This window comes from Podarcis bocagei (genome assembly GCF_964188305.1).
Source record: "Podarcis bocagei genome assembly, chromosome: 10".
Classification (NCBI taxonomy): domain Eukaryota; kingdom Metazoa; phylum Chordata; class Lepidosauria; order Squamata; family Lacertidae; genus Podarcis; species Podarcis bocagei.
This window is the reverse complement of record NC_138135.1, coordinates 36,774,237-36,787,680: the sequence shown is the minus strand read 5'-3', so window position 1 is coordinate 36,787,680 and position 13,444 is coordinate 36,774,237. Positions and strand designations below refer to the sequence as shown.

Sequence of the window (13,444 nt, the reverse complement as noted above, 5' to 3'; positions counted from 1 at the left end):
TAATCAGTCACACCGAGTAGTGTTTAACAAACCTTTAATTTCAGTATCTCTTGTATAAGTAACAAAGACTTGGGTTTGGCCACAAGACACTTGAAAAAATATTCTTTGGCTACAATTGTATAATGTTAAGCTTCCCAAAATGCTTTGTTTACACTTGGAATGGAAGGAAAAGAAAAACTTCCCAGCATCACATAGCAATATGGCTACGCATCAGCCTATATAATTAGAGAACGCTCCCACTTTTATCAGTCACTATCAGTATTCTCATGATAGCAGCAGCAGCTAGGTGTCTGCAATGTGTGTTCAACCATACTTAAATGAATTATTTTGCAAACAACTAAATACAAAGGAAACCAGGAATCTTGCACATGGCAGAGATGGGAGGCTGTGACCCTGCAGTAAGATTCCTGCAGTCTCTCCTATTAACCATGCTGTGCGCTGGCAGTCCCAACAGCACCAGGAAGGCTGCAGGGTCCCCACCCCAAGCATAAAAGAAGCAGCAGTCCCGTGCACCATTGCGTTTGATTGATGGCATGAATAAATGGAATAGTAGCAGCCATCTATACACAGGGAAGTGAAGTAATCCTGGCTCCTGTTCATTGAACCCGTCTTTGGTTGAAAGCTAGAAAATACACAACCACGTCCAACTTTAAACGCCTTTGGTCAATACAAAAGTTGTAAAAGAACACTGTATATCACTTCTTCTTTTTGAAAAAAACAAAACCGCAAATTCGTGCAACATAAGCATTGTAGTGGTAGAACAGCATGAGGCTCACTCCATCCTCAAGTTTTTGCTTGCATTACAAGTTTGGAGAAAAGCAGCAGCAGGATAGGTCTCTTCAAAGCAGTGAGTGACTCACGCTGTACTTTACTTTCTCTAAACCTCAGCACAGATGAGAAAACTGCCCCTCTGCATGTGCCAGAGGATGGGGCAATTGATGACCACAAATAATGACTAGGCTTGTAAGTCAAGCCATGACTTGTGAGATACTAGCTTATCTTCTATTGATAATTTGTTCTAAACAGTTTGGATGCCCAGCAAAATTCCAATACTGCCAAGCAGCAGTTAGCTACTGCTGACTTTTAAAGAGCCATGTACTGATCACACCTAAATGAGTGCTTGATTGAAGGAGGCACCAATCATGCAATCTCTCCCTCCCCCGGCACTTAAGATAGAGAAATATCTGTGTGCTAGGAGTGCCAACTCTTCCCCCCAACATGCTCATCATTCATGTGAGGGCTTGGAAAGGCATCGGGGTCACTGGATCCACTTATCTTTTAAATCCACTACAGCATTTGGTATCCCAGGCAGGAACTTCACATATTTACACAGGAAAGATTTGTCCTTTGGGTAGAGCATCCTTGCAATGTGCAAGGAACAGGACAAGAAAGATCAAGTGGAGTAGCATCAAAATGTGAGCCCCAGCCAGAGCTACAAAAACTTCACCAAATTCAGAGACCCTTATCCATGGCTCAGTGTGGAAAATGAACAAAGCGAGGCCAACGGGCAACATCAAGCTGCCAATGGCCAAAAGGATGCAGGCCAGTTTGAATCCATCTCTGTCTTTCAAGCACAGGGCTTGCAAAACTGTAGTGGCAACAAAGAGACACAAGACTGGCGTAGAATACACACAGATCCTTGACAACACCAGCGCAACACTGTTGATGCCCACCTTCTCCAAGTTCTTGAAGCATTCAAGTTTTTCTGCTTCCTGGTCCCACCAGCAGAAGTTGTAGAAGCCAATTTTTTTGGTGGAAGAGTCCACAATATTCCCAGCTTTCCAGATGAGGGCATAAAGCAGCAGAGCTACATAGCCAATTGCCAAGAGGAGATTATTCAGGTAGAAAAGGCATGGGCTGAACCTTTGCCTCTGCAGACCAGTGCTGGGCTTAGCATTGTCTTTCGAGCATTTCGGTTGTATTTTCATCTTGGCCACCTGGTAGGAGAAAAATCATGTTTCAGTTTCAAGGGGTCAAATCCCTGCTTAGCCTAGCCCCAAAGCCCATTTGGTGATATTCGGCCAGTCATACTCTCAGCCCGAGAGGATAAACAGTAGGGAAAGGTTGAAAGAGACCATGTATGCCACTCAGAGCTTTTTAGAAGATAAAATGTGTGGCTGGTTAGTAGATATGTATAGGGACAGTCTGGATTGACAGGTGTATGAAGGTTGGCTAGTTGGCTAGACTTTGTAAAAACCATAGGAGTAGGAAAAACAGGGAGCGGCTTTATAGTCACATCCTCCCAGCCAGTCACCCCCCAACAAAAGAGGTGAGTCTCAAGGGGGTGGGCAACCCGGAAAATTTTCGCAATCCCATCCACCACTGACCCAAATGTGTTTTTAAGTATACACAATTTTGGCTTTGCATGCTATCCCTACAATCATCTGTATTTGATAACTCAGGATGCAACATCAAGAGAGGTTCTGTGCACAGCTTATCTTTAAAGCGCTCAGCAGCAACTCGAGGGGTGGTTGTTGTTGTATGATGGGAACATCAGCTGGTGATTTAGCTTTCAAACAGCTACAAAAAGGCTACTACTGCAAGGAGTTCTCTGTCATTAACACTGGGAATGGTGGGGAGAGACGTGCAACATTCAAATGTTCCTGTTGCCACTAATGACATGGGCATCATTGAATAGGAATGCAAAAAAAATAAAAAATAAAAATTGTAGCCATATTCCACTGCTTGTGGACTACAGTAATGGATGCGCCATCAAATGGCCTTTCCCCAGCACTAAGATTAATGTGGTTTAAATGGGAAGGGCAAGGTGAGTAGTGTGGGTGCAAAATCCTGCAAGAAGTACCACCACCTTGAACTATGTGTGGTTCCTACGCAACCAAAGGGTAAAGAACGTGGGAACAACTCTTAACTGCAAATGATGCAGAAGGATGCTTTTACTTTCAGTTGCAACACATATAAGTGACATTTGGTACGTAAGGTACCGGAGTAATTTAGGAGTGCTGTGACTAAGAAAAGGATTACGAAATTGAACTCATTGGCCTCGTTTGCATGCAAGGCTCTCTTGGAATTTTGAGAACGTGTCATGGATGTCAGTAACAGGACAGCTGCTGTGGGGGCATAACACATCACAAAACGCCTGTTGTGGGAGCATGACTTACTACAAACTGGCCATTACATCTAAAAGAATGTAAAAAGACAGGACCAGAAAATGGTACAGGTATGTCCCATCTATCAATGGGAAACAGACACCTATATCAGCCACCACAGTGAAAAGCTTATTTGTATCTCCTCTGTTCAGAACAGAAGGGGTGGTAGGTGTCCTATCCTGTCACCCAGGGAAAATGGGGACATGTTTAAAATAGGGCCATGTTTAAAGAGGAACTGCTGGAAATACTGGTGCCTGCGAATGCAATGCTGATGACCCATCTGTGAAGCAATGGTTTAACTGAGTTGCCCTGCAGATGACTGAAAAAACCATGGCTTGTTTCTTCAAAGGTTGGCTTATTTTTAGCTGCTTTGCCTTGTGCCTTTAAAGCTTGGTGCACGCCTGGTATAGGGTAGCCAAACAACCCATGGTTAAAGCAAGGTGCTGGCTTCCCACGCAACGCCGAGTCATAGCTAATGTTTAATACACCATAGTTTAATACACCATAGACCTGCCTCCAGGTCTGGTCCTGACCGGAAGGATACAGTAATCAGCAAGGGAAACCCACATGACCTGAAAGTGTTGCTGTGCAATGCCAGGTCAATGATGAATAAAACCACTGCCATCCACGACCTGATTGTGGATGGAGGATTTGACCTGGCATGTGAGACAGACCTGGTTGGATGAAGCAGATGGCCCTGTCCTTGCCGCTGCTTGCCCACCAGGTTTCTCTTACGCACAGCGACCCAGGTCACGTGGGCGGGGAGGGGGGGTTGCAGTGATTTTTAGGAAGTCATTAGTCTGCACCAGGCGTCCTATTGGGAAGACCCAGTTTTCTGAGTGCATGTTCTGGAAGTTGGGCAATAGGGGCAGTACAGGATTCCTACTGGTGTACCGACTTCCCCGCTGCACCAAGGATTCCCTGCCTGAGCTGCTTCAGGTCGTGGTGGATATGCTCCTGGAGACACCTAGCTTGGTTGTGCTGGGGGATTTTAACATCCATGCCGACACGACCTTACAAGGGGCCACTCGGGACTTCGTGGAAAGCATGGCCTCCATGGGGCTGTCCCTGAATAAGTTTGGCCCAACTCATAGCCGTGGACATGCCTTAGACTTGGTGTTCACCTCTATGGATGTTGGTGATCTGACACTAAGTAAAAGTGAAACAAAAGAAGTGCCATGGTCAGATCACTTCCTGGTGCAACTGGACTTCTCCGCAACCCTTCCCCTCTGCAGGGAGGTGGGACCGATTCGGATGGTCCGCCCCCGCCACTTAATGGATCCAATTGGCTTCTAGAGAGTAGTAGGGGATGCTTTATCCCAAGTTGATGGCCTTTCAGCTGATTCCCTGGTGGCACGCTGGAATGCGGAGTTAACCAGGGCTATCGACTGTCTGGCTCCGAAGCGCCCTCTCCGATTGCATGGAGCCCGGACAACCCCGTGGTTTTCCTCGGAGCTGAGGGTGATGAAACAATCGATGAGACGGCTAGAGCGCTGGTGGCAGAAAACTCATTCTGAATCAGACCGGACACGGGCTAGAGCTCAACGTCGAGCCTACCAAGTGGCAATGGCGAGGGCGAAGAGGGCCTCCTTCGCCGCCTCCATTGCATCTGCAGAAAACAGCAGCAGGAGACTTTTTCAGGTGGTTCGCAATCTATCGGAACCACCTGACCACCGGGGCCTGGTAGGTACCCCAAGATCTCCTGCAATGCTTTTGCAACGTTTTTTGCAGATAAAATCGCTCAGATTCAGAAGGAGGTAGACTCCACAGTGGGAGCAGGGCCAGGGCGGGAGAGTGCTAGAATTCTGTCTGGTCCTGTTACATGGGATCAATTCCAATCTGTTACCTCCGAGGATGTGGACAGGCTGCTTGGACAAGTGAAACCGACCACCTGTCTCCTTGATCCTTGCCCATCCTGGCTGATAAAAGCGAGCCGGGAAGGGCTGGGCGATGGGCTCTGCAGGGTGGTGAATGCTTCCCTCTGTGAGGGAGCCTTCCCAGACCTGCTGAAAGAGGCAGTCATTAAACCGCTTCTTAAAAAAACATCTTTAGACCCGGCCAGTATGGCCAACTATCGCCCAGTCTCAAATCTTCCATTCTTGGGCAAGGTGATTGAGCGGGTGGTTGCTGAACAACTCCAAGCACGCCTGGAGGAAACGGACCATTTGGATCCCTTCCAATCGGGATTCAGGCCTCACCATGGGACTGAAACTGCCTTGGTCGCACTGGTTGATGATCTCCGGCGGGCTATGGACAAAGGTGAGAGCTGTTTCCTAGTTCTGCTGGATCTCTCAGCGGCCTTTGACACCATCGACCATAACATCTTTCTGGACCGTCTAGAGGGGCTGGGAGCTGGAGGCACTGTCATACAGTGGTTCCGTTCCTTCCTCCTGGGCCGTGTCCAGAAAGTGGTGGTGGGGGATGAGTGTTCAGACCCCTGGGCCCTCACTTGTGGGGTGCCTCAGGGTTCTGTCCTCTCCCCCATGCTTTTTAATATCTATATGAAGCCGCTGGGAGAGATCATCAGGGGGTTTGGACTGGGTGTTCATCAATATGCAGATGACACCCAGCTCTACCTCTCCTTTAAATCAGAACCAGTGAGGGTCCTGTGTGAGTGCCTGGAGGTGGTTGGAGGATGGATGGCAGCTAACAGATTGAGGTTGAATCCTGACAAGACAGAAGTACTGTTTTTGGGGGACAGGGAGCGGGTTGGTGTGGGGGATTCCCTGGTCTTGAATGGGGTAACTGTGCCCCTGAAGGACCAGGTGCGCAGCCTGGGAGTCATTTTGGACTCACAGCTGTCCATGGAGGCGCAGGTTAACTCTGTGTCCAGGGCAGCTGTCTACCAGCTCCACCTGGTACGCAGGCTAAGACCCTACCTGCCCGCAAACTGTCTCGCCAGAATGGTGCATGCTCTAGTTATCTCACGCTTGGACTACTGCAACGCGCTCTACGTGGGGCTACCTTTGAAGGTGACCCGGAAACTGCAATTAATCCAGAATGCGGCAGCTAGACTGGTGACTGGGAGTGGCCGCCGGGACCACATAACACCGGTTCTGAGAGATCTGCATTGGCTCCCAGTACGTTTCCGAGCACGATTCAAAGTGTTAGTGCTGACCTTTAAAGCCCTAAACGGCCTCGGTCCTGTATACCTGAAGGAGCGTTTCCACCCCCATCGTTCAGCCCGGACACTGAGATCCAGCGCCGAGGGCCTTCTGGTGGTTCCCTCACTGCGAGAAGTGAGGCTACAGGGAACCAGACAGAGGGCCTTCTCGGTAGTGGCGCCCGCCCTGTGGAACGCCCTCCCATCAGATGTCAAAGAGATAAATAATTACCTGACATTCAGAAGACATCTTAAGGCAGCCCTGTTCAGGGAAGTTTTTAATATGTAACGCTGTACTGTTTTTAACACTGATTGGGAGCCGCCCAGAGTGGCTGGGGAAACTCAGCCAGATGGACGGGGTATAAATAATAAATTATTATTATTATTATTATTATTATTATAGTTTAACAAACCATGGCTTAGCGTTATACAAATCAGGCCAATGTGTACTTGTCTCTTACTACCTATGCTTCTTTGGCAACATCCTTTCTAAGGTTTCACTCCAGGCTAACGTTATCTGGCTGGAATTTTGAAAACCGACACACATAAGGCTTCACTTTGGAAGAAAATCAAGAGTAACTATTGTCCTATTGCTCCAGATATTTTTCCTCAGGTACTCATTTATGCTGGGTGAAGAAGTCATAATCTATTACTTAGAACTGTCACAGATCACAATTTTTCTCTTTGGGCCAACTGAACAGGATAAAATAGACAAAGTTTTTGAAGATCATGATTCAGTTTTTTAGTAAATTGTCATCACCTGATAAGGCACCTTTGTCTGTGACTGTTGTACAAGCCAATTTGGTACCCCAAATACAAAAGCTAAAATGTGGATTTTAAATGATACCCTATCCTGTGGTATGTGTACCATTTTATGTTATTCTGTGGTAAAATATACATTATATATCTGGAAATTTGATACCCTTCAGGTCTCTGTCTTCTGCTTGCTGATAGAGGCAGCACTGGTTGCAACTTCTACACAATTGACAGGATACTAAGTTCTGGCAGCTATATTCTAGTAAAGTTTTACTCATACTAGTTGTCAATGTGATGCTACCAGATGCTTACTCCCACCCCCACTACTAAAATGGAGAGTACTTTGCACAGACCATCTAATCTATACATTACAACATCAAACTGTGCAAGACCATGCAAGGCTGGAGGAATCACTAGATAAAGATAGAAGTGGAGGAGGAAACAAGAGGATGACTAATACTCACCTTTTATAAAAGACGCAACTAGTTCTAACCAGTACACAGCAACCAGCAGATCAAGGCCTCCTCAATGCCTGGAATGCATCATTGTGCCACCTATGGAAAATGAGATTTCACCATGTCATCATCTGCTCAAAGTGTGAGTTGGCCACAACATTTAATGATGCTACTACTGCTGCGCTGGCAGCCAGAATGATGTCGTTATGGCAAGGGAAATTTCAAATAACACCCCTCCCGTAGGCATATACAAGTGTGACAGGAAAGAAGCATATTTTAACTGACACAGTAAAATAAGGGCAGGATCCAGGCAATACAAAGCAATTTGAGGTTTCACTGGTTTCCATGGGCGATATTTAATGTGCTTCACATTTCCACTGAAATAAATGGGACTTAAGAGAGTCCCAATTGGCTGGATTGCATGATTGGAACTGAGCTAGAAGGATGGATGCACCCTCCCAAGTTCCTCCTAATACCTAAGGGAAAACTCCATGTTCAGAGGCAGTAAATATTTGATGTTCAGATTCTGGGAGGGTAAGATGCCCAACGTGGGCTGGCCACTGTTGGAAACAGGATACTTAATTAAACCAAACATTTAATCTGCTTCAGCAAGGCTCTTGTGCATATACACTTTTTTGTTTTGTTTTTGGGGGAGGGAGCAAACTCATCAGTCTTAGCCAGTACGAACACACACTTGTGCTATATACTAACTAGTAGCTTTTTAGATGTCTGTATGATTCCTACCAAAGAATTATTTGATTTTTGGCTATCATCCAAATGCCCTTTAATGCCACCACCTTGTTGCAGAGGAAATTAGGAAATTTTCACAAACTGCGTCATTATTACTTAGAAGTTACTCATTTCCATTTTCAACTCCTTTCCCACAAGTTAACTTGCTTTCTTCCTTATCAGCTAGAAAAATGAGTGAGCAATATTTGCTTCCCTTTCCTTTGCAGAAGCCAAACAGATGCCAGTTAAGCCTGGATGTAGACAAAAATATGTTTTTATTTTGGTTGGTACTTAAGATTAAGACATTATGTGGCTCACTTTTCCTTTGGATTCTGTGTTTAAAGCTGGAATGTGTTTTTTGTCCCCAACTCACTAGTTTCTTTGTAATTGCTGAACTATAAGGTTTTAAAAAATTGACAGCAGAGTTCTAGAGCTTGAAGGGATCCCAAGGGTCCTGTAGTCCAATCCCCTGCAATGCAGGAATCTCAACTAAATTATACACGATTTAAAAAGCAAGATCTGCAGAAGTCTCTGTAGGCAAGAGCACCTTTGATTCACACTATAGTATTTAGAATTTTCAATTCCCTAGGATACCCTGACATCAGAAAGGACAGCAGATAGAGAAGATGGAGGGGAGCAGATGCAAAAGAGGACTTTTACCTACATTGGCACTAACAGAGTTAATTATTTTAAGGTGATTCATTAAGTTAAGGTGATTCATTAAGTTACAAAACAGAACATGATTTAAACACTAATATCAAACAAACATCTTATGTTAACAAACACAGAAACAATACCTAACAATAAAATACAAAACATCCAAATGGCAAGAACAATACCCCTCCAGCAGGAGGCAGGTGAAAGCAAGTGTTGAAATTCTGAATATCTGAACTGTTTTCTACAGGGCAACAGCAATCATCCTTCAGGGAGCACAAACAGTCTTAAAGTAAGACGGAAACAGTAATTTCCAACGCCTGTACTGTACTGTAGACTCCGTTTTTGTCCAATTGGCTAGATGCTTTCCCACCTAAATGTCAATCATTACTACCACTTCGCTTATGAGCTAAAAACAGGAAAGATAGGAACCAAACAAACCAGACTTTGCCCAATAGGTATCTCCAGCTCTACAAAGGCTATAATAAACCATTTTTGAGCACTGAAATCTCGGCGTTCTGCCATTAGGGGTGGGAGGACTGACCCCCCCCCCCCTTGCGGACGCCAGTGGGCTGGACGAGACCAAGCCCCTAGGGAGACTGCGTGCATTTTTCCCAAAGACGGAGAGAGGGAGGAGAAATAAACAGAAATAACGAGGAGATCGCGCGGCCAAGGGGCTTTGAAGACGAGAGCCGCCTGCAGGAGCAACCAACACCTAAAATAGTTGATGTTTACTCACTTCGCAAGCTTTCAGATTCACCGACGCACTTCGAGAGAGGCTGAATATTCAGCAAAAGCGAAAGCAAAATAAGAAGAATCGGGCTGGGTTGCACCAAGAGGAGGTGCGAGGGAAAAGCTTAGAAGGAAAAGTTTGCTGGGGGGGGGGAGGGAAAATTAACAGGAGAGCAAGCAAGAGAGATAAGCAGGAAGGAGAACAATAGTGCGCCCGGGGCGGGGAAGAAGGAAGTTTTGTCGAGAAGACAAAACAACAAGTGGGCGGGAGGCAAGTGGCTTAAGGGTCTAGAGGGGGGGAATGGGAGGAGGCAGAAGCAGGATACCTGCAGCAACGGGAGTGGGCCTAAGACAGACACAGGCACACAAACGCCCCTTTAAAAATAACTTCCAGGATCTGTTCGGGAAGAGAACAGGAAAAACGAGACTCGGGAAAAGGAGCTTCAAGCCAGCCTGAGGGGTCTTTTTCGGGCGGGGGGGGGGAAGAGGTGAGCCAAGGCCAGGTGCAGAAAGAGGATTTCCAAACTGACCTCCGGGAGGCGCTGCTCTCTGACCCGCCTCTCTCCCCACCTCAAAAATGAGGCGCCCCATCATGGAGCGGCCAAATGCCTCTCCCAAACTCGGCCTTCATCCCTCCTTTTCACCTCGCGGGGAGCAATTCGTGCCGGATATGGCCCGACCCCCAAGTATATGGGAGTGGGTGCGCCATGCCTCTCCCAACCCTCGTCGCTCTTCAGGCCTTCCAGACGTGCCACGGGAGTAAGCCTAAAGCGGGTTGGGTTGAACGCCAAGCGTGTTTCAGAAGTAGCGTTGTCACGCGCTGCCAGAAAATAGCCAGACATGCTGGAAGCCAGCCCCCTCCCCCCCCCCGAAAACTGTCTTTGCTGTCTTTTTATTATTTCCAATGCTTGGAAAAACCTGCCCACCCGCGTTGGAGAAAAGCGAGACCATCACTAAGCGAAAATCGACAGCAAATCCACTCGCTGCTTCTCTTCCTCCAGAGTTGCGGGGAAACCTGCGCAAAGTGATTTAGCACCGAGTTGCCCAAAGTCGGAACGACGAGCAAACTGGTTGCCGTGAAATACTGGAGTGAATCTCCGCGTCCCTAACCCCAAATTATTCCTTTAAAAGTTCTCTATCCGTTATAAAAAGAAAAGCGCAAGCAAGTTTGGTGCAAATAGGAAGAATCTTTACTTGCTTGGGGAGCTCGGCGGTGGCGAGATGCGCTGCCCTCCGGCGCAGAAGTCGATCTAAGGCGCTTGTTGACTCGCTCGTTTGGGAAAGCAGAGCCACCCGTCACGTGCCGCACTCTCAGCAGATTTTTCTTTCGTTTTCTGTCTGGTTGGCCTTTTCGCGGCTGGCGAGCGTTTACTGTCGCCCTCCAAGCTGCATTGATCTATTTTTTTGTGAAAGTTGACTCGACGTTTCACCTAGTGCTTGCTTCTCTACCTCCCAGCTGATCTCATCAGGTGTGACCAATGGGCTTCATTTTAAGTTGATCAGGGATGCAAAACAAAACTCCCCGCAGGGGGGTAAGGCTTCTTTTCTTTTTTTTAACGCAGCTGCACAACAGGCGGCGATAAGGGGTGATTCCCCCCCCCCCTGGAAATGGGTGTGTTTATCATGCGGTTTCTTAAATGCAACAAGAGCCTTTCCAGGAAACAAAACGGAAAACTTTCTGTAGAGATACACCATAACATGGGCGTAGCCAGGATTTTTGTTGGGAGGGGAGGCTTTTGTTAGCGGGGGCAGAACCTCGTATGCACCGTGATAGAAAAGGGATGCACGCTTCACTAGAGTACAGTAGTAGTGTGTCCAAGTGCATGCGCAGAAATAGCATGCAAGTGCAAACTCTGACGTCGTCCCAGGGCTTTTATCCCCGGGCTGCTTGTTGTAGGGCACTTGAAGCGGCCTCTGCAAGGTAGGCATAAAGTTACTTAGCAGCTGAGTATTGCTCAACCATAATATGGCCTGGTGATGTGGGTTGTTGCTAGGGTCATAATTTGGCCACTATCACATGGAAACATAATGCTGGTGCTCTGAAATTTATCCCAGTAATTCCAGACTCTTTGGGTGGTAACTAATTTATAATCAATACGGATTTATATGTGTTTTAAAAACCCCACAAGTACTCATCACATTGCACCTTCTTGTTATTTCATGTTGCACACTCCTGGGTGTGGGATCTCAGTGCAATTCCTCATAATGGTATCATGAGTTGGCTCTTTTGAATTCATTGGTTTCATCAATGCAAATTTCAAATAGTTTATTGTACCAATCTAAAAAGAACAATCCACAGGTGTACCCAGGTTTATTTGCTGAGATCTGCAGTATGAGGACTGCAGCAAGGTGCTAAAATGCAGGGAGTGGGGGCATATCCTGTAAGAAGACTGGACCAGCACAGCTAACCACAGCATTGCCGTGCCCTGTAGCACTATGAAGCCCCTCACAGTGCAGCACCAGCCTGTCCAATGTGCACAGGTAAACGGTTTTTCAAAGCTTCTGTGCCTTTTGTTAAATTGTGCAGCTTTAGCCTGTTAGTCTGGGGATTGTGATGAATTCTCTTAAGATGGCTGGATGGCATCTGTACACCACCTTCTTGCAACTCCTGCAGCCAAGCTGGTGCCAAACTGCTTTCCTTTGGACCACATCAGCGATGCTGAGTGGACTCTTGTCATCTAGGTAGCCAAGGACCTCCATACACACCCTGGGGAGGTCACGTCATTGCTGAAAAGAGGTTTGCCTTCACCCCCAGGGGCTCACTCCATTGTCTCTCAAGACAGATGGATACCAATAAGTGGGAGATCTTCCTTCAGTTTTGTAAAGGCTAAATGGGGCCTGTGGATTCAGATTGGAACCATGGCACTGAGGGAAGGTAGTTTTCATCCTTTACCCATGTCATTTCCCCAATCCATACCACAGCTGGGGGTGGGATTCAGTATAAGTCTTGCATTATCCACCCCTCCCCCATTTTTAAGAGCAGCAAAATAGAACTATAAAACAAAATGAGAGGGAAATAATTAAAGTTTTATCTTCCCTTTCCCTCTGGAACAGAAAGTAAGGGTATACTCACATGCGCTCTCCCACTAATTTTTGAAACTGCATTCACAATTTAAGCCACAATGCAAATTGATCCTGTAGTTTCTTAACAAATACTGTCAAGAAACTGCTGTTTGATGTGTTTCCCCCCTCAAACCAGCTTCAAACTGATTAGAAAACGGAGTGCGGAGTAAACAGTAATGTGAACCTACCCTAGCTGCCTTAGTGCAGGTGCAGATGAACACAGACACAGATGGCTTAATGAACAGGAGTTCCAGGGGGGTTGCAGGGGTGGGGAAACCAAAAAAGGTCCTGCGTCTCAGGTGATGACATCTCTCCTGTCTGATGTGAACAACTTTGTGTGAATGCAGCTTGCTGCATTTCAAGCAACTAATGGGAACGTTACCCTATGTATCAAAGTTAAAGGTACCCACCAGGAACCAATAAAATGGCTGAACCTACAAGAAGGAAACTTTTAATTAACATTTCTGGAACCTTTGCTAAAAGGGACTTACTTGTGAGTAGACACTATAGGCAGATCTTGGCCATTAGGAAAATACAATGCTTGATTGGGACCTCCAATTTAATACCATTTTGACTAACTGTAGAAAAGCAATTCCTTCCTGCGGATCATTTGTTATTTCTCTTTTTAGATTTAAGACAAGATTGGATGATGATCCTCACTATGATTTTTTAATTTGTCTAATAGGTTTTAGTACTGAGCAACACTACCCCAATCCCTCCTTTTTCAGTTAATCGTTTTTTAAAAAACAGCATCAGTTTTAAAGCAAGTGAAATTCAAAAGTAAAATGACTAGACTTGCTTCCCTGTAAAATTTGTCAGCAATAAACATAATAAACATAAACGAG

General features: G+C 46.2%; 1 protein-coding gene across 1 annotated transcript; it reads right to left on the bottom strand.

The window, feature by feature from the left end:
• Positions 1-17: 17 nt before the first annotated feature.
• TMEM140 (transmembrane protein 140) lies at positions 18-10,778 on the bottom strand. Its single transcript, XM_081210933.1, has 3 exons — positions 10,731-10,778; positions 7,431-7,520; positions 18-1,937 (listed from the first exon to the last, which is right to left on the bottom strand). The coding sequence occupies exon 3, from the start codon at positions 1,926-1,928 to the stop codon at positions 1,326-1,328; it is 603 nt and encodes a 200-aa protein (XP_081067059.1). The 5' UTR covers positions 1,929-1,937; positions 7,431-7,520; positions 10,731-10,778; the 3' UTR covers positions 18-1,325.
• Positions 10,779-13,444: the final 2,666 nt, after the last annotated feature.